The sequence below is a fragment of the Babylonia areolata genome, chromosome 7, assembly GCF_041734735.1.
Source record: "Babylonia areolata isolate BAREFJ2019XMU chromosome 7, ASM4173473v1, whole genome shotgun sequence".
NCBI classification, from domain to species: Eukaryota; Metazoa; Mollusca; class Gastropoda; order Neogastropoda; family Buccinidae; genus Babylonia; species Babylonia areolata.
Window position 1 is genome coordinate 55,341,000 of NC_134882.1, and position 25,008 is coordinate 55,366,007.

The 25,008-nt window shown below is 45.2% G+C and overlaps 1 protein-coding gene across 1 annotated transcript in view; it reads left to right on the top strand.

Annotated features, from left to right (window-relative positions):
• LOC143283892 (uncharacterized) overlaps positions 1 to 25,008 on the top strand; it is an 85,731-nt gene that overhangs the window by 24,102 nt on the left and 36,621 nt on the right. The window contains exons 15-24 of the mRNA XM_076590283.1: positions 763 to 955; positions 2,384 to 2,507; positions 3,158 to 3,230; positions 5,872 to 5,980; positions 6,881 to 6,926; positions 8,282 to 8,328; positions 10,379 to 10,462; positions 15,527 to 15,636; positions 17,232 to 17,363; positions 23,628 to 23,747. Of these exons, the coding sequence (XP_076446398.1) occupies positions 763 to 955; positions 2,384 to 2,507; positions 3,158 to 3,230; positions 5,872 to 5,980; positions 6,881 to 6,926; positions 8,282 to 8,328; positions 10,379 to 10,462; positions 15,527 to 15,636; positions 17,232 to 17,363; positions 23,628 to 23,747 (1,038 nt within the window). The remainder of the gene's footprint in view (positions 1 to 762; positions 956 to 2,383; positions 2,508 to 3,157; positions 3,231 to 5,871; positions 5,981 to 6,880; positions 6,927 to 8,281; positions 8,329 to 10,378; positions 10,463 to 15,526; positions 15,637 to 17,231; positions 17,364 to 23,627; positions 23,748 to 25,008) is intronic.

The following is a 25,008-nucleotide window of genomic DNA, read 5'->3' on the forward strand; positions in this document are numbered from 1 at the left end:
TCGCATACTGACCGCATGCTTTTGTTTTGTTTTCCTGAAATAGGGTTTTTCAGCAAATTTGGAAAATATGATTTTTCAGATAACTTAGATGATCAGTGGGTAAAGTGGAAGGCAAGGCAGTCTGTTTATAGTTATCTTGTTTAGTTTATAAAGCTGTGATTTGTTTAAAAAAAAAAAAAAAAAGGCAAGCAAACAAATTAGAAAAAAAGAAGAAATAACAAAAAAGAAAACATACGAAAAAACACCAACAAAAAAAATACACCCCCCCTTGCCCCCCCCCCCCCCCCCCCCCTTCCACCCATCCCCTCCTCCGCCCATCGGACCCCGGGCCCCCTGAAACAAAAACAACAACAAACAAAAGACTGTCATCCAAAAATTAGTCATGCTCATGCACTACCACTCCATCACAGGTCGCCCCCAAACCCACCCCCCACCCCCCACACCACCACCTTCTTTCTTCTTCTTTCCGTGACACACCCAACATTGACTTGCTGATGACTGTCGTTGATGATGCATGCTGGGTCATTTTGTGTCTCCATAACCCACCGAACACTGACACGGATTACAGATCTTTATCGTGCGTATTTGATCTTCTGCGTGCGTACACACATGAAGGGGGTTCAGGCAGGTCTGCACATATGTTGAAAAACATATGTGGAAGAATCCCCACCCTTTACCCACCAGGCGCCGCTACTGAGATTAGAACCCGGGACCCTCAGACCACTCGGCTATTGAAACCTCATGCCACTCATTTTCTCACAGACTGTCAGGGGAGCAAAAGAAGAGAGGCATGGGAGGAGGAGGAGGAGGGATGGGAGGAGGAGGAGGGTGGGGAGGAGGAGGAGGAGGGGGCCCCCCAGTCCCAGCCGAGCCAGCTGTCAACCGCCCACCCCCTGTGCCGGTCAACCGCCCACGGCCGTTTGTCAACCGACCTCCGCCGGCTCCCCTCCCACAGGTAAGAGTATTTTGGTGGTGAGTATTATGTGTGAACGTGTGTCTGCATGTTTTACATTTATTTGCTTATTTATCATCATTGTTGTCTTTTTGTGTGTGTGTGTGTGCGTGTGCATAGAGTTGATTTCATCAAGATTTTGCGCCTTATAAATATTATTAGTAGTAGTATTTTTGTTTATTTATTTACTTATTATTTATTTATGTATTTATTTATTTATTTATTTATTTTTCTCAAGGCCTGACTAAGCGCGTTGGGTTGCACTGCTGGTCAGGCATCTGCTTGGCAGATGTGGTGTAGCGTATATGGATTTGACCGAACGCAGTGACCCCTCCTTGAACTACTGATACTGGTGGATCATCATTCTGTTCATTTGTTAGATATTTCCCCTACCCCCTCTGGAAATGTCGGGAGCTTTTTCAATATGAATAAGATCTGCCCACCTTCTGGAAATTTCCTCTTTTCTATTGCTCTCTTTCGTTTCTGCCTCAGTGTGTGTGGGTGTGTGGGTGGGTGGGTGTTCACTATTGTCTGCTTTTTCTGCTCTCTGTCCATTCTCCATTCTCTCTCTCTCTCTCTCTTTTTTTTTTTTTTTAGTCTCTAGCAAGCCTTGCATTTTTCTCTTTTTTTTTTCAGTCTGATATATATGCATTGTTTGTTCTGTATTGCTGTGGTGGTTTGGTAGTGATATTGTGAACATTGCGTAGGGCACAAGCTGTCCATTCTGCAGTGTTATTTGCGTGAATGGCTTTTTTTTTTCTTTTTTTTTTTTTGGTTTTGAATTTTTTTTTTTTATCCTTATATTTTATTTTATTTTATTTTTGTTTTCTCAAGATGATGAATTAACCAGAAGGGCTGATGTCCTGAGCGTGGCCTGGTCTTATTTACCTTAAGGAGCTGAATGGTTTAGATGATATGTCATAGACTGTGTTTTTGTCTTGAAAAAAATTGTTGTTGTTGTTTTGTTTTTTGTTAAGGTACAATAGAGTTATGTTCAAGGCGACTGGATTTTTTATTCTGTTGGGTAATCCTGAAGTGGTTCTGTGATTGGCTGGACTGGAAGCAACCATGTCAAATGTCCGATTTGTTTTTATTGAACGTTAGTGGGTTTTTCTTTCTTTTGTTTTTTGGGTTTTTTTAGATAAAAGAAACTGTTGTTGTTGTTGTTGTTGTTGTTGTTGTTGTTTTTCAGCAGCAAGGTTTTAAGGGAACTGGCTGTGTTTTTTGTTTTTTTTCCCTTTTATTTTCCTTTTTTTTTCCCTTTTCATAAATCAACTTGGTCAAGATGGACACATTTTCATAACGTGTAGATAACAGTGCAATTTGTATTATTAATTCTGTTCTTCTTAGTATTATTATTATTATTACTACTACTACTACTGCTGCTGCTGCTGCTGCTGCTACAATTACTACTATTGTGTTGACACACAGCCCAACTTTATGGAGAGGAGGGAGGAGAGGGGAGGGGTGAACTACGACCACTACCTGGCCTACCTGGACAAAATGAAGGCTCAGAGAGAGCTGAGAGAGCGACAGCTGGACCGCATGGGGGCAGGTAGCGTATTGTGTGTGTGTGTGGAGGGGGTGGGGGTTTGGGGTGGGGTGATGGATTTGAATGTGTGTGGGTGCTGTGTGGGTGTCATAGTGTGTGTGTGTGTGTGTGTGTGTGTCTCTCTCTCGCTCTCTCTCTCATATATATATTTTTAATCAATTAACATCAGTAGGCTCTGCATGTCTTTAAAACTTGTATTCTTAAAAGCAGCAAATTTTCACTGTAGAAACAGCTTCTTCGGGCTGTAAAAACAGCTTCTTCGGGCAAGGGTGGGTGTGGGGGGAGGATTGGGGGTGGGGGGGGTGGGGGTGGGGGTGGGGAGAGGGAGGGGGTGTACCCTTGTCAGGCTTTGAGTGCATGATTAAAAATTTGTACACCTATCAGAGTGGATTTCTCTGTACATGATTTGGCCAGAGGACAACACTCTGGTTGCCATAGGTTCTTTTTCAGCGCGCCAAGTGCGTGCTGCACACGGGACCTTGGTTTATCGTCTCACCCGAAAGACTGGACACTCAGTTTGATTTTCCAGTCAAACTTGGGAGAAAGGGCGAGAGTGGGATTCGAACCCACACCTTCACAGGCTCTCTGTATTGGCAACTGAGCGTCTTGACCATTCTGCTACCCTCCTCCTCATTGTGTGCATTGTTGGACAGGTGGGATGCCTCCAAGGAACGACTGGCCAGGTGTGTGGCCTCCACCTGCTGTTCAGCAAGCCGTACTGGACAGGTGTGTGTGTGTGTGTGTGTGTGTGTGTGTGTGTGTGTGTGTGTGTATAAAAGGGTGTGTGAAGGGGGTGTCTGGGTGTGTTTGTGGTGGGGGAGGTGGTGTGTGGGTGGGGGGCTTCTCTCTGTGTGTGTGTGTGTGTGTGAGAGAGAGAAGAAAAAGAAACTGCAGCTTGTGCATTCCACTTTCCATTTAGTTTCTCTATGAAATATCAAATATGAGAGATACCAGTACCAGTAATTGTTTATTGAGATGATGGTGATGATGATGATGATAATAATGAACATTTATTCAGCGCTTTTTCTTCAAGAGAGCTCAAAGGGCTTCACATGTACAAGAAACTGATTAATGATTAGTGACAAGATAATTAAATGAATTAGTTTACACAAAATTTAAACAGACGTAATGACGCAACTTGTCAAACTCTCATGCTCACACACACACACACACACACACACACACACACACACACACACACACACACACACACACACACACACACACACACACGCAGTTGTGTTTATTTTGTGTTTGTATTGCATCCTGTTTGTGTTTGTGTTGTGTTTGCATTATTGTGATGTGATATCTTGTGTTTGCGTTGTTCTGTGATGCCTTGTGTTAGCACTGTGTTGTGATACATTGTGTTAGTGTTATATTGTGATGTCTTGTGTTTGCGTTTTGTTGTAATGTCTTTTATTAGTGTCGTGTTCTGATCTATCGTGTTAGCATTGTGTTGTGATGTAATGTCTTCTGTTAGAGTTTTGTTGTGATGTCTTGTGTTTGCATTATGTTGCGATACATTGTGTTTGCATTGTGTTGTGATGCATTGCGTTTGCGTTGTGTTGTGCTGTGATGTCTTGTGTTGGTGTTGTGTTGTACTGTGATGTCTTGTGTTAGAGTTGTGTTGTACTGTGATGTCTTGTGTTAGCGTTGTGTTGTACTGTGATGTCTTGTGTTAGCGTTGTGTTGTACTGTGATGTCTTGTGTTAGAGTTGTGTTGTACTGTGATGTCTTGTGTTAGCGTTGTGTTGTGCTGTGATGTCTTGTGTTAGCGTTGTGTTGTGCTGTGATGTCTTGTGTTAGCGTTGTGTTGTGCTGTGATGTCTTGTGTTAGCGTTGTGTTGTGCTGTGATGTCTTGTGTTAGCGTTGTGTTGCGCTGTGATGTCTTGTGTTAGCGTTGTGTTGTGCTGTGATGTGTTGTGTTAGAGTTGTGTTGTGCTGTGATGTCTTGTGTTAGCGTTGTGTTGTGCTGTGATGTCTTGTGTTAGCGTTGTGTTGCGCTGTGATGTCTTGTGTTGGCGTTGTGTTGTACTGTGGTGTCTTGTGTTAGCGTTGTGTTGTACTGTCTTGTGTTAGCGTTGTTGTGCTGTGATGTCTTGTGTTGGCGTTGTGTTGTGCTGTGATGTCTTGTGTTAGCGTTGTGTTGTGCTGTGATGTGTTAGCGTTGTGTTGTGCTGTGATGTGTTAGCGTTGTGTTGTACTGTGATGTCTTGTGTTAGCGTTGTGTTGTACTGTGATGTCTTGTGTTGGCGTTGTGTTGTGCTGTGATGTGTTAGCGTTGTGTTGTACTGTGATGTCTTGTGTTGGCGTTGTGTTATGTCTTGTGTTGGCGTTGTGTTGTACTGTGGTGTCTTGTGTTAGCGTTGTGTTGTAATGTGATGTCTTGTGTTAGAGTTGTGTTGTACTGTGATGTCTTGTGTTAGAGTTGTGTTGTACTGTGATGTCTTGTGTTAGTTGTGTTGTACTGTGATGTCTTGTGTTAGCGTTGTGTTGTGCTGTGATGTCTTGTGTTGGCGTTGTGTTGTGCTGTGATGTCTTGTGTTGGCGTTGTGTTGTACTGTGATGTCTTGTGTTAGAGTTGTGTTGTGCTGTGATGTCTTGTGTTAGCGTTGTGTTGTGTTGTGATGCATTGTGTTAGCGTTGTGTTATGTTGTGATGTCTTGTGTTAGCGTTGTGTTATGATGTCTTGTGTTAGCGCTGTGTTGTACTGTGATGTCTTGTGTTGGCGCTGTGTTGTACTGTGATGTCTTGTGTTAGCGTTGTGTTGTACTGTGATGTCTTGTGTTAGCGTTGTGTTGTACTGTGATGTCTTGTGTTAGCGTTGTGTTGTACTGTGATGTCTTGTGTTAGCGCTGTGTTGTACTGTGATGTCTTGTGTTAGCGCTGTGTTGTACTGTGATGTCTTGTGTTAGCGTTTTGCTGTGATGTTGTGCGTTTGCATTAAGTTGTGATGAACTGTGTTTGCATTGTGTTGTGATGTATTGTGATGTGTGTGTGTTTTGTGTGTGTGTTGTGCTGTGTGTTGTGATGTGTTGTGTGTGTGTTGTGTGTGTGTGTTGTGCTGTGTATTGTGATGTGTTGTGTGTGTGTTGTGCTGTGTGTTGTGATGTGTTGTGTGTGTGTTGTGCTGTGTGTTGTGATGTGTTGTGTGTGTGTTGTGCTGTGTGTTGTGATGTGTTGTGTGTGTGTTGTGCTGTGTGTGTGTTGTGCTGTGTGTGTGTTGTGATGTGTTGTGATGTGTTGTGCTGTGTGTTGTGATGTGTTGTGTGTGTGTTGTGATGTGTTGTGTGTGTGTGTTGTGATGTGTTGTGCTGTGTTGTGCTGTGTGTTGTGATGTGTTGTGATGTGTTGTGCTGTGTGCAGGCAGAACCGGATGCCGGCGATGGAGAAGGAGAGGCTGGTGGAGGATTACCTGCAGCGACAGATGGCGGCTGCCCTGCACAAGGCCCGGGGTCAGGCCGACCTCTACGGGGTGTGTCATTGTTGTCATCGTCATGATAATGATGATTATGATCATCGTCGTCGTCGTCAATATTGTCATCATCGTCATAATGATGATGATCATCGTCATCATTATTGTCATCAGCATCATCATTATCAGCATAGTAGTAGTAGTAGCAGGCATCCTTCAGTCTGTAGACCATGGAGTTGTACTCTGGCTGATATTTCTGGTGCAGTGTCGGCTGTGGCTTGACGGACCTGTTCAAGAATGAATATCTGTATAATATACTACTACTACTAATGATAATAATAATGAGCATTTACATGACACTGACCCAGCCACTCTTAGCACATGTAGTGATGCATATGGCGTGAATGAGATGTAGGAAGTAATTGAAAAAGATAAAAGATATATATCTAAAGATACAAGATGTCCAAAACAGTGTAGCACTGCTGACAACCCTGACATCTCTGCCACCTCACCCTCACCCCCTTACACACACACATTGTCACCCACCCACATACAGAACGAACATCGGGGAAAGGAGGATCTGCAGTTAGAACAGTGTCTGAAAAAAAAGTGTTTATTAGATCACCTTTAAAAGGAGTGATAGTGGAACAATGTCTGATATTTTGTGGTGTGTGTTTATGTGTTTGTGTGTGTATTTATGAGTATGTGTGTGTGTGTGTGTTTGTGCATGTATGTGTGAGTGTGTGCGTTTGTGTGTATGTGTGTGGTGCATATATGTGTGGTGTCTAATGTGGCAGCACTTGGATTTGTCTGTGTGTGTTGGGAGGGGAGGTAGGGGGGGCAGGTGGTGCTTGGGGGGGTAGGTTAGTTAACATGGGGATGGTATGTTTCTGTTGTGGTAAATGGTTATTCCTGAGAGTTTCTGAACATGCTTGTGATGACAGGCTGGTCTGATTTCAGGCGAGACCAATGGACCAGGGACCAAATTCTCCCGTGCCAAGGGCAGGTAAGTCATGTGGCCATCTGCAGAATTTGCTAGAAATGCATGCACAGACACACAAACATGCACACACACACACACACACGCACACACGCACACACGCGCACACGCGCACACACGCACACACGCACACACGCTCAGTCCCTCTTTTCTTCCTCCCTCTCCACAGCAGTGCAGGGTCTTCTCTGACTGATGACCGTGCAGAAGCTTGAACTGATATCTCCTTTGGAGGCATTGTATCACTGTCATCTGAAAACAGCACTTGTTAATCTATTTGATGGCTATGAAAATACTTTGTAGTGGTAAACAATTTTATGATTTTTTTTTTTTTTTTTTTTTTTTTTTTTTTTCCGGCCATTGTGATTCAACCTTTTTTTCTTATCTGTTCATGGGTTCGTGTGTGTATGGTTGAGTGAGGTTGTTCATTTTGGGGCATGGCTGTGGTGTTGTTTTAGGACAATTGCCAGCGCATTTAAGTCTGAACCAACTTAAAGAAATGTGCCGTGCAAATGCCATTCATTGTTATTATTGTGAAATGTCATCTTTTGAGAAAATATAACCCTCGTGGCAAGGGAAAAAAAGAAAGGAAGAGGAAAAAAAAAAAGAAAAAAAAGAGAGCACATGCTGAGCTTTAGTTGGTGTTACTGTCACTTGTGGGTCAAGCTAGACGGAGCATGTGTAAGTGATGTGACAGATGTGGTGTGGAGTGGTGTGGTGTACCGCAGAGTTTTTTTGTTTGTTTTTTTTAAGATTTTTTTTTTAATCTGAATACAGTCAACATTAACAATAACAGATGGAAGTCATAACCAAAACCAGTACCCAGCATTCCATAACTATATCATTGTAATCAATAGCAGTTATGGAATAAATCACCCATACAAGAAAAAGCATACAACTTTTCATTTTCTGAATCAAGGCATGTGGAAAAATAAGTTAACATCATTTTTATCATTTGTTATTGAGTTTCACTGTTGGAGACTGATGTCAGGAAAAACTGACAGCCGCATCCAAATTTTGCACTTGCTTAACTGATGTTGAGTCACGTTACTGGGAAAAAAATATGGATGTCAAATTTGTCATCCATCTCTCTTTTAAAAAAAACAAAAACAAAAAAACCTCTCTCTCTCTCTCTCTCTCTCTCTCTAATACACACAGACACAAAAATAAAAGTCCCAATCCTACACATCGAATGTTAGCCAAGACTCAAAGAAAATACAACATCAAGAATTAACAGAAATTAAATTCTATAGAGAAAATACAAGAAATTGAAAACAAAAAACTAAAGTGCAAAGACCGTGTACCGCAGAGTAGCTGTAGTAGTAACAAAAGAGAAAAAAGAAAAGAATTCTTTTTGTTTTCAGTGGCGGTGAAACAGATGGTGGCTGTGGGGCGGAACCGAGAGGAGCAGGTGAGGCCAGTCTGAACTGAGTGCTGCTGTTTCCGTTATTTCAGTTTGAAAGGAATGTCAGAGTCTGAACTGACTGCTGCTGTTTCCGTTATTTCAGTTTGAAAGGAATGTCAGAGTCTGAACTGACTGCTGCTGTTTCAGTTATTTCAGTTTGAAAGGAATGTCAGAGTCTGAACTGACAGCTGCTGTTTCCGTTATTTCAGTTTGAAAGGAATGTCAGAGTCTGAACTGACAGCTGCTGTTTCCGTTATTTCAGTTTGAAAGGAATGTCAGAGTCTGAACTGACTGCTGCTGTTTCCGTTATTTCAGTTTGAAAGGAATGTCAGAGTCTGAACTGACAGCTGCTGTTTCCGTTATTTCAGTTTGAAAGGAATGTCAGAGTCTGAACTGACGGCTGCTGTTTCCGTTATTTCAGTTTGAAAGGAATGTCAGAGTCTGAACTGACGGCTGCTGTTTCCGTTATTTCAGTTTGAAAGGAATGTCAGAGTCTGAACTGATTGCTGCTGTTTCCGTTATTTCAGTTTGAAAGGAATGTCAGAGTCTGAACTGACGGCTGCTGTTTCAGTTATTTCAGTTTGAAATGAATGTCAGAGTCTGAACTGACTGCTGCTGTTTCCGTTATTTCAGTTTGAAAGGAATGTCAGAGTCTGAACTGACGGCTGCTGTTTCCGTTATTTCAGTTTGAAAGGAATGTCAAGAGTCTGAACTGACGGCTGCTGTTTCCGTTATTTCAGTTTGAAAGGAATGTCAGAGTCTGAACTGACGGCTGCTGTTTCAGTTATTTCAGTTTGAAAGGAATGTCAGAGTCTGAACTGACGGCTGCTGTTTCAGTTATTTCAGTTTGAAAGGAATGTCAGAGTCTGAACTGAGTGCTGCTGTTTCCGTTATTTCAGTTTGAAAGGAATGTCAGAGTCTGAACTGACGGCTGCTGTTTCCGTTATTTCAGTTTGAAAGGAATGTCAGAGTCTGAACTGACTGCTGCTGTTTCCGTTATTTCAGTTTGAAAGGAATGTCAGAGTCTGAACTGACGGCTGCTGTTTCAGTTATTTCAGTTTGAAAGGAATGTCAGAGTCTGAACTGACTGCTGCTGTTTCCGTTATTTCAGTTTGAAATGAATGTCAATCTGAAGCTGTCCAACACCCGTTTTTGTTTCTTGATATCAATTAAAAAATTAGAGGATGAATATAATGATGATAGTAGCATTACTACTCCCACTACTACGACCATCACTACTACTACTACTGTTACTAGTACTACTACTACTACTACTACTACTACTACCACTGCTGCTGCTGCTGCTTTACTAAAAATAGAAAAAAATGATGATAAAAGTATAAATAGATGAAAGTATAAATGAATGAATTCATAAATACATAAGATGACTACTACTACTTTACTAAAATAGAAAAAAAACAAAACAGTATAGATAGATAATGAAAGCATGAATGAATGAATATATAAATACATAAATAGATAAATAAATTAATCTATGATAATGATTATAATAGTAATGGGTATTTAGTATATGCTCTTCCTCCTCAGGGCCCAGAACAATAATGATGTACATCAGTATGGGAAAATAATAGTTACAAAAAGTTACAACACAGTGCACTATAGTGAAGACTTTTCAAACAAGACAAATGAAATTTGTCAATGTCAAAACACACATGCACACACACATACACACACACACACACACACACACACACACACACACACATGCACACACGCACGCACACACGCACACACACACACACACACACATACATACATACATACATGTATGCTCCCTATACCACATACCAGCACCTAAAATCAGTTTGTACAGATGTGTTTTCAGGCCAGATTTGAACTGAGATTTTGTATCAGCAAAGCGAACTTGGTTGGGAAGTTTGTGTTAGAGGATTAGTATTAACGTTTAATTCATTATCGGTGGGAAAAGAGGGTGTATGGTGCTTGTTGCATTTTGATCATGGAGATGTGAATGGTGGAAAATGAAGGAAGAGTTTTTCATTTTGTTTGTTGAAAGTATGTGTGTGTGTGTCTGCAGGAGTATTTAGAGAAACTGCGTCAGATTCGTGAGCAGAACATTCGTGAGCGTCGCGCCATTCTTCAGAAGGAGTCAAACAGTCCAGTGAGTGTGGTGTTGTGGTGTGGTGTGGTGTGGTGTTGTGTGGTGTGGTGTGTTGTGGTGTGGTGTGGTGTGGTGTTGCGTTGTGGTGTTGTGTTGCGTTGTGGTGTTGTGGTGTGTTGCATTGTGGTGTGGTGTGGTGTGGTGTGGTGTTGTGTTGTGTTGCAGAAACTACAAGCCCTACTGGAGTGACACTCTGAAACAGCTCCATGCAGACCTAGACTCCGCCAGAGAAACCATGGAGCAGAGCCCCACTCCTGACAACATCCGGGAATACAACACCATCAAAGAAACCTTCCAACAGCAGAAGAGAACAGAGATACAGAGGAGCTGGAATGAAAAGACCAGCAGTCTCAACATGGAGAAGGACACCGGCAAGTTGTGGAACCTGACCAAGCTTCTGAACGAAGACACGGGCACCAGACACAGCAGAACTGTCATTGAGGAAAATGGCAAGCACCACGCGGGCAAGCAGGCAGCCAACATCCTTGCAGACTTTTACAGAGAGGGTAGCACCACAACACTCCCTGAAGCCCGAGTGCAGGAAGTCCAGAGGGAGATCAAGGAGAAGCTGAAACAGCAGAACCCGAGTCAGTCCATGATGACAGCCTTCTCCATGGCCGAACTCAGTGCAGCTATCAGGAAACTGAAGAAAAAGAAAGCCCCTGGGAAAGACGGCATCCCGAATGACATGATCAAGAACCTGGGACCTGTAGCCAGACAGAAGCTCCTCTTGATCATCAACCAGTCCTGGGACACAGGGAAACTTCCAGACCAGTGGAGAGAAGCCATCATCGTCCCCATCAGAAAGAAGCAGAAGGATAAGACTAAGAAGTCCAGCTATCGACCAATCAGCCTCCTGAGTTGTCTGGGCAAGGTGATGGAAAGGATGGTGAACACTCGACTCCTGAAACACCTTGAAGAAAACCACCTGCTCAGCAATACCCAATCAGCCTACAGAAAAAACCGCAGCACCGAAGACCAGCTGGTGTACCTTGCACAGGAGATAGAGACTGCCTTTCAAGAAAAGAAGAAGGTGCTTGCAGTCTTCGTGGACCTAACCAAGGCCTTCGACAAGGTCTGGAAGGCAGGACTTCTCCTGAAGCTCCTCAACAAGAAAGTGGAAGGGAAGATGTACCGCTGGATCCAGGATTTCCTCCAACACCGCAGGGCAAGGGTAAAACTCGACGGGAAAACCAGCCATCGGGTCACTCTACAGCAAGGTGTGCCGCAAGGAGTCGTTTCCCCTACACTTTTCCTCATCTTCATCGACGACATCGCTGAGAAGATCTCCAAGCATGTCTCCAGAGCCCTCCACGCTGATGACTTTGCTGCCTGGAGTGCTGCGGAATACCTCACGTCCGCCAGCCACAGAATGCAGGAAGCACTCAACCACGTGGGAACATGGGCCTCTGCCTGGGGAGTAGACATCAACACCACCAAGACAGTCTCAGCAATCTTCTCGCTGTCACCAATGTCAGAAACCTCCCACCTCAAACTGAACGGAAAGCAGTTGAAACAGGATGACACGCCATTGTACCTGGGTGTGAAGCTCGACAAGCGATTGACATGGAACCCCCATCTCAAGGACATCGAGAGACGAGCAACCAGAAAACTGGCCATCCTGAAAAAACTCGCCGGGACCTCTTGGGGTGCCAACAGCAGCATACTGCAGAGGGTGTACACTGGAACTGTCAGGCCAACCCTGGAGTATGGCAGCACTGCCTGGGCCACGGCATCAGCAACCAACACAAGCCGCCTGAGCAAAGTTCAGAACGCAGGGCTACGGCTGATCACTGGCGGGATAAAGACGACTCCAGTTCAGGCGATGGAGAAACACACAGGCCTCCACCCACTCGAAGATAGACGAGAGGAAAAAGTCTTCATCCACAGCGAGAAGCTCCTGCGCATGCCAACTCACCCAATGCACGAAAAACTGAAGCACCCAACAAAGAACAGACTGAAGCGGACCAGCTTCAACCACCTCTCCAAGGCCCTGCACCGCCAACATGAAGACCTGCTGCCCTCGTCCCCTGCCGAGATGGAAACACTCCCCGACTTCGAGGAACCGGCCGACCAACTGGAAGGAGTCTCAATCATCACAAAAGTCCCTGGCATCGACCAAAAGGACTGCCAAGCCCCTCCCCTGCTGAAAGCTCTGACATTGGAGATGATTGAGACTCAGTACAACCCCAGCAAATGGACGCACGTCTTCACAGACGGATCCTCGGAGGGAGCGGTGAAGAATGGAGGAGCAGACATCTTCATCAGGCACACAGATGGAAGACTGACCCCTGGAGCCTTCCCCACAGGAAGAATCTCCTCGAACTACAGAGCGGAGACAGCAGCACTACTCCATGCTGCACAAGGCCTCAGGACGTCAGTCAACCCACCACCAAAGATAGCCTTCTTCACTGACTGCAGATCTCTCCTGCAGGGACTCCAGTCAACCAGAAACGAACAGCAGCTGACAAACATCAAAGCAGCCCTTCATGACCTTTCAAAACGGTCGACTGTCACTGTTCAGTGGGTTCCTTCTCACTGTGGGGTCACGGGGAACGAAAAGGCCGATGCTCTCTCCAAGGCAGGCAGCAAAATGAAGCAGTTCAGCCACCCCGTGACCTACAGAGAGGCCAGGACCATCATCCACAACTGTTACCAGAACCAGTGGAAGAGAAGGCTGGGTGCAAACAGTGGTGTCGATCCAATCCACCAGCTCCAGAGACACCAGCAGACAGTCCTCTTCAGACTGAGAACTGGCCACTGCCGACTACTGAGTCACCTTCACCGTATGAAGATCGCCCACACTGATGAGTGTCCATGTGGCACTGGACCCCAGACCCCTGAACACATCCTCCAACACTGCCCAACCCATGAAGCTCTACGGCGTCAAACCTGGCCAGGGGGCACAGAGCTACAGGCGCAGCTTTGGGGAGACCGCCACGACCTGGAGAAGACCGTGGGTTACATCGTGGCAACAGGGGTGACCGTCTGACGCAGCCAAAAAAACATCAAACGCAGAAGAAGAAGAAGTGTTGTGTTGCATTGTTGTGTTGTGTTGTGGTGTTGTGTTGTGTTGCATTGTGGTGTTGTGGTGGTGTTGTGTTGTGGTGTTGTGTTGTGTTGTTGTTGTGTTGTGGTGTTGTGTGTTGTGTTGTGGTGTTGTGTTGTGTTGTGGTGTTGTGTGTTGTGTTGTGGTGTTGTGTTGTGGTGTTGTGTGTTGTGTTGTGGTGTTGTGTTGTGTTGTGGTGTTTTGTGTTGTGTTGTGTTGTGGTGTTGTGCTGCGTTGTGGTGTTGCGTTGTGGTGTTGTGTTGCGTTGTGGTGTTGTGTTGCTTTGTGGTGTGTTGTGTAGCCACACCGGAACAAAATCTGCATTGACCTGGCTGTAAAATGTTTGTGCCCAATACCATGCAGATCCCAGTGATCGGTCAGGTGTTTGCTGGTTGCATGTCACACACCTTAGAGCTTCCTCACTTTTCAAGGTAAAAGAATGTATCAGATAGGACTGACCTGTTTGGAGCCTGTGCAAGTATTTGGAAACACACCAAAGGCAACTGGGATCCCTGCCACTGATGTCATACTTTTCAAGGGGAGAGTGTAAAGGGGGTTAGAGAGAGAGAGAGAGAGAGAGAGAGAGAGAGAGAGAGAGAGAGAGAGAGAGAGAGAGAGAGAGAGAGGCACATGATAGTGTGTGTGTGTGTGTGTGTTGTGGTGTGTGTATTTTTGTATTTGTATTTCTTTTTTTCACAACAGATTTCTCTGTGTGAAATTCGGGCTGCTCTCCCCAGGGAGAGCGCGTCGCTACACTACAGCGCCACCCATTTTTTTGGTATTTTTTCCTGCGTGCAGTTTTATTTGTTTTTCCTATCGAAGTGGACTTTTCTACAGAATTTTGCCAGGAACAACCCTTTTGTTGCCGTGGGTTCTTTTATGTCCGCTAGGTGCATGCTGCAGACGGGACCTCGGTTTATCGTCTCATCCGAATGACTAACTATTAAGGTGTGTGTGTGTGTCCACACACATATGTACATGACATGTATTTGTGTGTGTGTGTGTGTGTGTGTGCGTGTGTGTGCGCATGTTTGAGTGTGTGTGTGTGTGTGTGTGTGTGTTCATACCAATGTTCATGCACAGGTGACATGCATGTGTGCACGTGCATATCCACATGCTTTTTGTGCACATGTACACATATGTCTGCACACACGTTTCATCTCAACCACGTTCATCTTGAGACAGTGCAAGGGATACTCAATGATGATGTCATGTGACAGGAACCGAGAGAGGGCAGGGGATACTCAGTGATGCTGTCATGTGACAGGAACCGAGAGAGGGCAGGGGATACTCAGTGATGCTGTCATGTGACAGGAACCGAGAGAGGGCAGGGGATACTTAGTGATGCTGTCATGTGACAGGAACCGAGAGAGGGCAGGGGATACTCAGTGATGTGGTCATGTGACAGGAACCGAGAGAGGGCAGGGGATACTTAGTGATGTCATGTGACATGACAGGAACCGAGAGAGGGCAGGGGATACTCGGTGATGAAGTCATGTGACAGGAACCGAGAGAGGGCAGGGGATACTTAGTGATGTCATGTGACAGGAACCGAGAGAGGGCAGGGGATACTCAATGATGCTGTCATGTGACTGGAACCGAGAGAGGGCAGGGGATACTCAATGATGCTGTCATGTGACAGGAACCGAGAGAGGGCAGGGGATACTCAGTGATGCTGTCATGTGACAGGAACCGAGAGAGGGCAGGGGATACTCAGTGATGTCATGTGACAGGAACCGAGAGAGGGCAGGGGATACTCAGTGATGCTGTCATGTGACAGGAACCGAGAGAGGGCAGGGGATACTTAGTGATGCTGTCATGTGACAGGAACCGAGAGAGGGCAGGGGATACTCAATGATGCTGTCATGTGACAGGAACCGAGAGAGGGCAGGGGATACTCAGTGATGCTGTCATGTGACAGGAACCGAGAGAGGGCAGGGGATACTCAATGATGCTGTCATGTGACAGGAACCGAGAGAGGGCAGGGGATACTCAGTGATGCTGTCATGTGACAGGAACCGAGAGAGGGCAGGGGCCGGAGGGAGGAGGAGCAGCTGGAAGAACAGCGGAGGTGGCAGCAGCGACAGATGCAACGGCAGCAAGACCGGATGAGGAACGATCACAGGTGAGGAACAGGGAGCAAAGAGAGGAAGGCAGGTGGGGATTTGAACACGGGGTGAACGTGGATGAGACGTGAACACTGGCGGGAGGGCGGAGTGACTGAGAGCGCCAGATTTAGAACTGAAGACAGGTGAGAAAGGAATGCAGGTGAGAACTCTGTACAGGTGAAGGTGAGGAATGATGACAGGTGAGGACTTCACATGAGTGAAGGTGAGGAATTATCACAGGTGAGGACTTTACATGATGAGTGGAGGTTAAAAAGGAATGCAGGTGAGGACTTTACATGATGAGTGAAGTTGAGGAATTATCATGGGTGAGATGTTTACAAGCTGAGTGAAGGTGGGGAATTATCATGAGTGAGGATTTTACACAATGAGTGAAGATGAGGAATTATCATGGGTGAGGACTTTGCATGACAAGTGAAGGTGAGGAAATATCATGGGTGTGGACTTTACACAATGAGTGAAGATGAGGAAATATCATGGGTGAGGACTTTACACAATGAGTGAAGATGAGGAATTATCATGGGTGAGGACTTTGCATGACAAGTGAAGGTGAGGAATTATCATGGGTGTGGACTTTACACGATGAGTGAAGGTGAGGAATTATCATGAGTGAGGACTTTACATGATGAGTGAAGGTGAGGAATTATCATGGGTGAGGGCTTTACACGATGAGTGAAGGTGAGAAATTATCTTGGGTGAGGACTTTACACAATGAGTGAAGATGAGGAAATATCATGGATGATGACTTTACATGAGTGAAGGTGAATTATCATGGGTGAGGACTTTACATGATGAGTGGAGGTGAGGAATGATGACAGGTGAGGACTTTACATGATGAGTGGAGGTGAGGAATTGTCATGGGTGAGGACTTTACATGATGAGTGAAAGAGAGGAATTACTGCAGGTGAGAACAGTACACGAGTGACAGGTCTTGTATCATGCACTTTTTGTACCTGTTAAATACCAAAGTATGCATGTGTGTGTTATGATGAACACTTATTTAAAAAAAGAATTGGTTCATTATTTCATGTGCAAGATAACGGTTCAGTGCATTTGTGTGTATTGTGTGTGCGTGTGTTTTTGTTTGTTTTTTTTTTGTGTGTGTGTTTTTGTGTGTGTGTTTTTTTTTGGGGGGTAGGAGGGGGGTTTTGTTTTGTTTTGTTTCTTCCTTTTGGGTGCATATGTCTGTTCAATTTTTTTCAAAATGAATTGTGGTTGTTTAACTCATCTTGTCCATAGGTTGTCACTAGTTGTTTTTTCTTCTTCTCACAATGTTCATGTAAGAAAACTGTATGTTTAAAAAAAACAAAAAAAAACAAAAAAAAACCCCACCAACAGAAAAACAAAACAAAACAAAAAAATGTTATAATGTGAATAAAAAATGTATCGTCCGTTTGCTCATTCTGTGACTTTTTGTGTTTGTACTATACACTGTAATAAAGTGGATAAAAAATGTATCGTCCGTTTGCTCATTCTGTGACTTTTTATGTGTGTACATGTGGTTTATTTTACATTTTAGCACCAAAAAAACTTGTTTAAAGGTGATGTAGAAACAAAAAGAAGAAACTAAATGTTGCTGGGTTCGGTGCTGCAGACCAGACTCAGCGGGTGCCATCGCCCAGCCTGCCCAGCCAGTGCCCATCTCGGGCGTACTCCACATGATTGGCGCCAACGACAACAGGAAGACTCCACCGCCCCCTGGTGGCCCGGGGGGACAAGCACCCAGGTGACTTCTCACTGCTCTCCCTTTGTAGATTTCTCTGATTAAAAAAAGAAGAAATCTTCATACTGCTCTCCATTGTTGTGGAGTCTTTCTTCTTCATAGGCGTTTTGTGGGCTGTGCTTTACCCCAGTTTTCGCTTGTGGCCTGGTGGGTAACGCTACCTGACCGAGAAGTGAGTGTCCAGGGGTTCGATTTTTGTGTATGGACCCTGGAGTTTTACTCACTTCCCCCCCCCCCCCTCCTCCCTCCACTAGATCTTGAATGGTGGTCTTGGGTACGAGTCATTTGGATAAGACGATAAACTGAAGTCCCCATGTGCAGCATGCACTTAGCACACTGAAAAAGGACCCACGGCAATAAAAGGGTTGTTATAGGCAAAACTATGTAAAAACATCAAGGAAAAACAAATACACCAACTTTTATAGTGAAAGAAATATATTTCCAGACAGAAAAGAAAAGAAGAGGTGGTGCTGCACAGTGGCAACGTGCTCTCTCCCAGGAAGAGAGCAGGCAGAATATCACACTGAGAAATATGTTGTGACAATGCTCTCTCCCAGGAAGAGAGCAGCCAGAATATCACACTGAGAAATGTGTTGTGACAATGCTCTCTCCCAGGAAGAGAGCAGGCAGAATATCACACTGAGAAATGTGTTGTGACAATGCTCTCTCCCAGGAAGAGAGCAGCCAGAATTTGACACTGAGAAATATGTTGTGACAATGCTCTCTCCCAGGAAGAGAGCAGGCAGAATTTCACACTGAGAAATATGTTGTGACAATGCTCTCTCCCAGGAAGAGAGCAGGCAGAATATCACACTGAGAAATGTGTTGTGACAATGCTCTCTCCCAGGAAGAGAGCAGGCAGAATTTCACACTGAGAAATATGTTGTGACAATGCTCTCTCCCAGGAAGAGAGCAGGCAGAATTTCACACTGAGAAATATGTTGTGACAATGAGTAATACAATACAGTACAACATAATGCCATGCCATGCCATGCAATACAATGTACCAGTTATTTTTTGCATGTATGACTATTTCTACCCCACCATATAGGCAACTGGGGATGTGCATGCTGGATATATTCGTGTTTCCACAACATGATATGCATATTTGATCTTATGCATGCATATGAAAGGGAGTTGCTGGAACAGGGGGGGGGGGGGGGGGGGGGGGATGTTCAGGTACTTGCAGGTCTGTACAGTTACTGACCTGGGAGATGGGAAAAATCTGTTTCCTAATATCCCCCAGATGCCACAACCAAGATTCGAACCCTCAGATTGAAAGTCACAACACTTTTTCCACTTGCTTATTGTGGCCAGTACCTTGTGTCTGTCTTCCTTACTTTCTCTGTGGTGTTAGGAAATCTGTTGACTGGAGCCAAGGTGAGTGCCTTGTGCCTGTGTTCCTTACTCTGTGGTGTTAGGAAATCTGTTGACTGGAGCCAAGGTGAGTGCCTTGTGTCTGTGTTCCTTTCTCTGTGGTGTTAGGAAATCTGTTGACTGGAGCCAAGGTGAGTGCCTTGTGTCTGTCTTCCTTACTCTGTGGTGTTAGGAAATCTGTTGACTGGAGCCAAGGTGAGTGCCTTGTGTCTGTCTTCCTTTCTCTGTGGTGTTAGGAAATCTGTTGACTGGAGCCAAGGTGAGTGCCTTGTGTCTGTCTTCCTTACTTTCTCTGTGGTGTTAGGAAATCTGTTGACTGTGCCAAGGTGAGTGCCTTGTGTCTGTCTTCCTTACTTTGTGGTGTTAGGAAATCTGTTGACTGGAGCCTTGTGCCTGTGTTCCTTACTTTCTCTGTGGTGTTAGGAAATCTGTTGACTGGAGCCAAGGTGAGTGCCTTGTGTCTGTCTTCCTTACTCTGTGGTGTTAGGAAATCTGTTGACTGGAGCCAAGGTGAGTGCCTTGTGTCTGTCTTCCTTACTTTGTGGTGTTAGGAAATCTGTTGACTGTGCCAAGGTGAGTGCCTTGTGTCTGTCTTCCTTACTTTGTGGTGTTAGGAAATCTGTTGACTGTGCCAAGGTGAGTGCCTTGTGTCTGTCTTCCTTACTTTCTCTGTGGTGTTAGGAAATCTGTTGATTGGAGCCAAGGTGAGTGCCTTGTGTCTGTCTTCCTTACTTTCTCTGTGGTGTTAGGAAATCTGTTGACTGGAGCCAAGGTGAGTGCCTTGTGTCTGTCTTCCTTACTTTCTCTGTGGTGTTAGGAAATCTGTTGATTGGAGCCAAGGTGAGTGCCTTGTGTCTGTCTTCCTTACTTTCTCTGTGGTGTTAGGAAATCTGTTGATTGGAGCCAAGGTGAGTGCCTTGTGCCCGTCTTCCTTACTTTCTCTGTGGTGTTAGGAAATCTGTTGATTGGAGCCAAGGTGAGTGCCTTGTGCCTGTCTTCCTTACTTTCTCTGTGGTGTTAGGAAATCTGTTGATTGGAGCCAAGGTGAGTGCCTTGTGCCTGTCTTCCTTACTTTCTCTGTGGTGTTAGGAAATCTGTTGAACCAAGGTGAGTGCCTTGTGTCTGTCTTCCTTACTTTCTCTGTGGTGTTAGGAAATCTGTTGATTGGAGCCAAGGTGAGTGCCTTGTGCCTGTCTTCCTTACTTTCTCTGTGGTGTTAGGAAATCTGTTGATTGGAGCCAAGGTGAGTGCCTTGTGCCTGTCTTCCTTACTTTCTCTGTGGTGTTAGGAAATCTGTTGAACCAAGGTGAGTGCCTTGTGCCTGTCTTCCTTACTCTGTGGTGTTAGGAAATCTGTTGACTGGAGCCAAGGTGAGTGCCTTGTGCCTGTGTTCCTTTCTCTGTGGTGTTAGGAAATCTGTTGACTGGAGCCAAGGTGAGTGCCTTGTGTCTGTCTTCCTTACTCTGTGGTGTTAGGAAATCTGTTGACTGGAGCCAAGGTGAGTGCCTTGTGTCTGTCTTCCTTACTCTGTGGTGTTAGGAAATCTGTTGATTGGAGCCAAGGTGAGTGCCTTGTGTCTGTCTTCCTTACTCTGTGGTGTTAGGAAATCTGTTGATTGGAGCCAAGGTGAGTGCCTTGTGTCTGTCTTCCTTACTCTGTGGTGTTAGGAAATCTGTTGATTGGAGCCAAGGTGAGTGCCTTGTGCCTGTCTTCCTTACTTTCTCTGTGGTGTTAGGAAATCTGTTGATTGGAGCCAAGGTGAGTGCCTTGTGCCTGTGTTCCTTACTTTCTCTGTGGTGTTAGGAAATCTGTTGATTGGAGCCAAGGTGAGTGCCTTGTGTCTGTCTTCCTTTCTTTCTCTGTGGTGTTAGGAAATCTGTTGACTGGAGCCAAGGTGAGTGCCTTGTGTCTGTGTTCCTTACTCTGTGGTGTTAGGAAATCTGTTGACTGGAGCCAAGGTGAGTGCCTTGTGTCTGTGTTCCTTACTTTCTCTGTGGTGTTAGGAAATCTGTTGACTGGAGCCAAGGTGAGTGCCTTGTGTCTGTCTTCCTTACTTTCTCTGTGGTGTTAGGAAATCTGTTGACTGGAGCCAAGGTGAGTGCCTTGTGTCTGTGTTCCTTACTTTCTCTGTGGTGTTAGGAAATCTGTTGACTGGAGCCAAGGTGAGTGCCTTGTGCCTGTCTTCCTTACTTTCTCTGTGGTGTTAGGAAATCTGTTGACTGGAGCCAAGGTGAGTGCCTTGTGTCTGTCTTCCTTACTTTCTCTGTGGTGTTAGGAAATCTGTTGACTGGAGCCAAGGTGAGTGCCTTGTGCCTGTCTTCCTTACTCTGTGGTGTTAGGAAATCTGTTGACTGGAGCCAAGGTGAGTGCCTTGTGTCTGTCTTCCTTTCTCTGTGGTGTTAGGAAATCTGTTGACTGGAGCCAAGGTGAGTGCCTTGTGCCTGTCTTCCTTACTTTCTCTGTGGTGTTAGGAAATCTGTTGAACCAAGGTGAGTGCCTTGTGTCTGTCTTCCTTTCTCTGTGGTGTTAGGAAATCTGTTGACTGGAACCAAGGTGAGTGCCTTGTGTCTGTCTTCCTTACTTTCTCTGTGGTGTTAGGAAATCTGTTGACTGGAGCCAAGGTGAGTGCCTTGTGTCTGTCTTCCTTACTCTGTGGTGTTAGGAAATCTGTTGACTGGAGCCAAGGTGAGTGCCTTGTGCCTGTGTTCCTTACTTTCTCTGTGGTGTTAGGAAATCTGTTGAACCAAGGTGAGTGCCTTGTGCCTGTCTTCCTTACTCTGTGGTGTTAGGAAATCTGTTGACTGGAGCCAAGGTGAGTGCCTTGTGTCTGTCTTCCTTTCTCTGTGGTGTTAGGAAATCTGTTGACTGGAGCCAAGGTGAGTGCCTTGTGCCTGTCTTCCTTACTCTGTGGTGTTAGGAAATCTGTTGAACCAAGGTGAGTGCCTTGTGCCTGTCTTCCTTACTTTCTCTGTGGTGTTAGGAAATCTGTTGATTGGAGCCAAGGTGAGTGCCTTGTGCCTGTCTTCCTTACTTTCTCTGTGGTGTTAGGAAATCTGTTGACTGGAGCCAAGGTGAGTGCCTTGTGCCTGTCTTCCTTACTCTGTGGTGTTAGGAAATCTGTTGATTGGAGCCAAGGTGAGTGCCTTGTGCCTGTCTTCCTTACTCTGTGGTGTTAGGAAATCTGTTGATTGGAGCCAAGGTGAGTGCCTTGTGTCTGTCTTCCTTACTTTCTCTGTGGTGTTAGGAAATCTGTTGACTGGAGCCAAGGTGAGTGCCTTGTGTCTGTCTTCCTTACTTTCTCTGTGGTGTTAGGAAATCTGTTGATTGGAGCCAAGGTGAGTGCCTTGTGCCTGTCTTCCTTACTCTGTGGTGTTAGGAAATCTGTTGACTGGAGCCAAGGTGAGTGCCTTGTGCCTGTGTTCCTTACTCTGTGGTGTTAGGAAATCTGTTGACTGGAGCCAAGGTGAGTGCCTTGTGTCTGTCTTCCTTACTTTCTCTGTGGTGTTAGGAAATCTGTTGACTGGAGCCAAGGTGAGTGCCTTGTGCCTGTCTTCCTTACTCTGTGGTGTTAGGAAATCTGTTGATTGGAACCAAGGTGAGTGCCTTGTGTCTGTCTTCCTTACTCTGTGGTGTTAGGAAATCTGTTGACTGGAGCCAAGGTGAGTGCCTTGTGTCTGTGTTCCTTACTCTGTGGTGTTAGGAAATCTGTTGACTGGAGCCAAGGTGAGTGCCTTGTGTCTGTCTTCCTTACTTTCTCTGTGGTGTTAGGAAATCTGTTGACTGGAACCAAGGTTTTAGAGAAGTGCTCCTTTTGATAGTGCAAACTCCTTTCACTGTCAGTCAGTTTAGAGTGCAGCGTTCCCTGAGATGGTGACTAAGAACAGCTGGGGATTCCCCTGTAATGTGTGTAAACATGGCCTTTCCTACGACCGGAAATTGAGAGCAGTTGGCTCATGGATAACAGACCCGTGATCTGGTCACATTTCAGTGACATAGGTGTTCTACCTGGTCGGTGTTGAAATGCAGCACTGGCAGTGAAAGGGATTTATGATATTTTGATATGTGAAGAGACGGGCACAATAGCCGAATGGTTAAAGCGTTGGACTTTCGATCTGAGGATCTCGGGTTCAAATCACGGCGACGGCGCCTGGTGGGTAAAGGGTGGAGATTTTTACGATCTCCCAGGTCAACATATATGCAGACCTACCAGTGCCTGAACCCCCTTCGTGTGTATACGCAAGCAGAAGATCAAATACGCACCTTAAAGATCCTGTAATCCATGTCAGCGTTCGGTGGGTTATGGAAACAAGAACATACCCAGCATGCACACCCCCGAAAACGGAGTATGGCTCCCTACATGGCGGGGTAAAAACGGTCATACATGTAAAAGCCCACTCGCGTATATACGATTGAACGTGGGAGTTGAAGCCCACGAACACAGAAGAAGAAGAAGGTATGTGAAGAGTTATCTGGCAAAAATGGAAAGAAAAAACCAGAAAGTGGGACCTCAGGTGTGAGCAAAGACTGATCCCGGATGGACACAACCGTCTACTCACACTGCATGGGAAAGAGTCCAGGGACACAGTCCCTTGTCTGCACCTGTCCCGCTTTGTTTTGAAGAGCTGCTTGTCGGTTTGCCTCAGAAAGCTGCAGCTCCATTGCACAGACCATTTGAACAGACTCCGTTGGTCGCGATTCTTGGCTTTCACTTCCCAGGAGATCATAGACTCTGAAGCAAAGCTGACACACCATGGTAGAAATCTGTGCCACCTGCACACGCTTACATCATGCATTTTCTTTGTTGTTGTTTTTAAAGCCTCATTTGTGTGTGAGTTCACAGGTGCACATTGTCTGAATGACACACATGCTGTCACCTTGTTTGCTTTGTAGGCCAGAATCAGCCAAGGTCAAGGTCAGCCCAGCAAAGGCGGTTCCAATCTCTGGCGTGCTGCAAGTGATCGGTGCCGACACCCCATCTGACCCAGGTCAAGCCGGAGATGGTTTGCCAAAGTCAGTGTACTGCTGTGTTGTGATGTTTTTGATCTTTGTCTTTCTCTCTGTCCGTCTTTCTCTCTCCATCTACATGGTCATCTTTCTCTCTGTCCGTCTTTCTCTCTGTCCATCTTTCTCTCTCCATCTACATGGCCATCTTTCTCTCTGTCCGTCTTTCTCTCTGTCCGTCTTTCTCTCTCCATCTACATGGCGATCTTTCTCTCTGTCCATTTTTCTCTCTGTCCATCTTTCTCTCTCCATCTACATGGCGATCTTTCTCTCTGTCCATTTTTCTCTCTGTCCATCTTTCTCTCTCCATCTACATGGCGATCTTTCTCTGTCCATTTTTCTCTCTGTCCATCTTTCTCTCTCCATCTACATGGCGATCTTTCTCTCTGTCCATTTTTCTCTCTGTCCATCTTTCTCTCTCCATCTACATGGCGATCTTTCTCTCTGTCCATTTTTCTCTCTGTCCATCTTTCTCTCTCCATCTACATGGCCATCTTTCTCTCTGTCCGTCTTTCTCTCTCCATCTACATGGCCATCTTTCTCTCTGTCCGTCTTTCTCTCTCCATCTACATGGCCATCTTTCTCTCTGTCCGTCTTTCTCTCTGTCCATCTTTCTCTCTGTCCATCTTTCTCTCTCCATCTACATGGCCATCTTTCTCTCTGTCCCTCTTTCTCCCTCTCTGTCCGTCTTTCTCTCTGTCCATCTTTCTCTCTGTCCATCTTTCTCTCTCCATCTACATGGCCATCTTTCTCTCTGTCCCTCTTTCTCTCTCTCCATCTTTCTCTCTCCATCTACATGGCGATCTTTTTTTTTTAATCTGTGAGGCTGTTGCATCATCAAAAGGAATTTACTTTTGGTAAATGATTATAAGATTTTACTTCTGTCTCTGGACCAAGTATTCTCTGCCTATGTCCGTCTGCCTGTCTGTCTGATAAAGTATTGATTTTCACGTTTGAAAGTTTTAGGAGAGGGGGGTGGGGTGAATAGTGAGTTGGGGAAAACTAGGTTGAAGGGTGGAGTCGAAGATGAATATTTGAAATAAATATTTAAGTACAATTGAAGGAAATTAGTTAATGGACATTGCAAAACAGAAGTAGTTAATTTAACAAGAGGAACAACTGATAATGAATGTAAAAAGTCTAAAAGATCAGTGTTCCCAGTGCCTAGTGATGATACACTCATGCAGGAAAGGCTTCATCAAATAGTCTGTCATAATTCTTTATTTGGACCTGTTGTTCAGCAATATCAATGACACCATTTTAAAGTGCA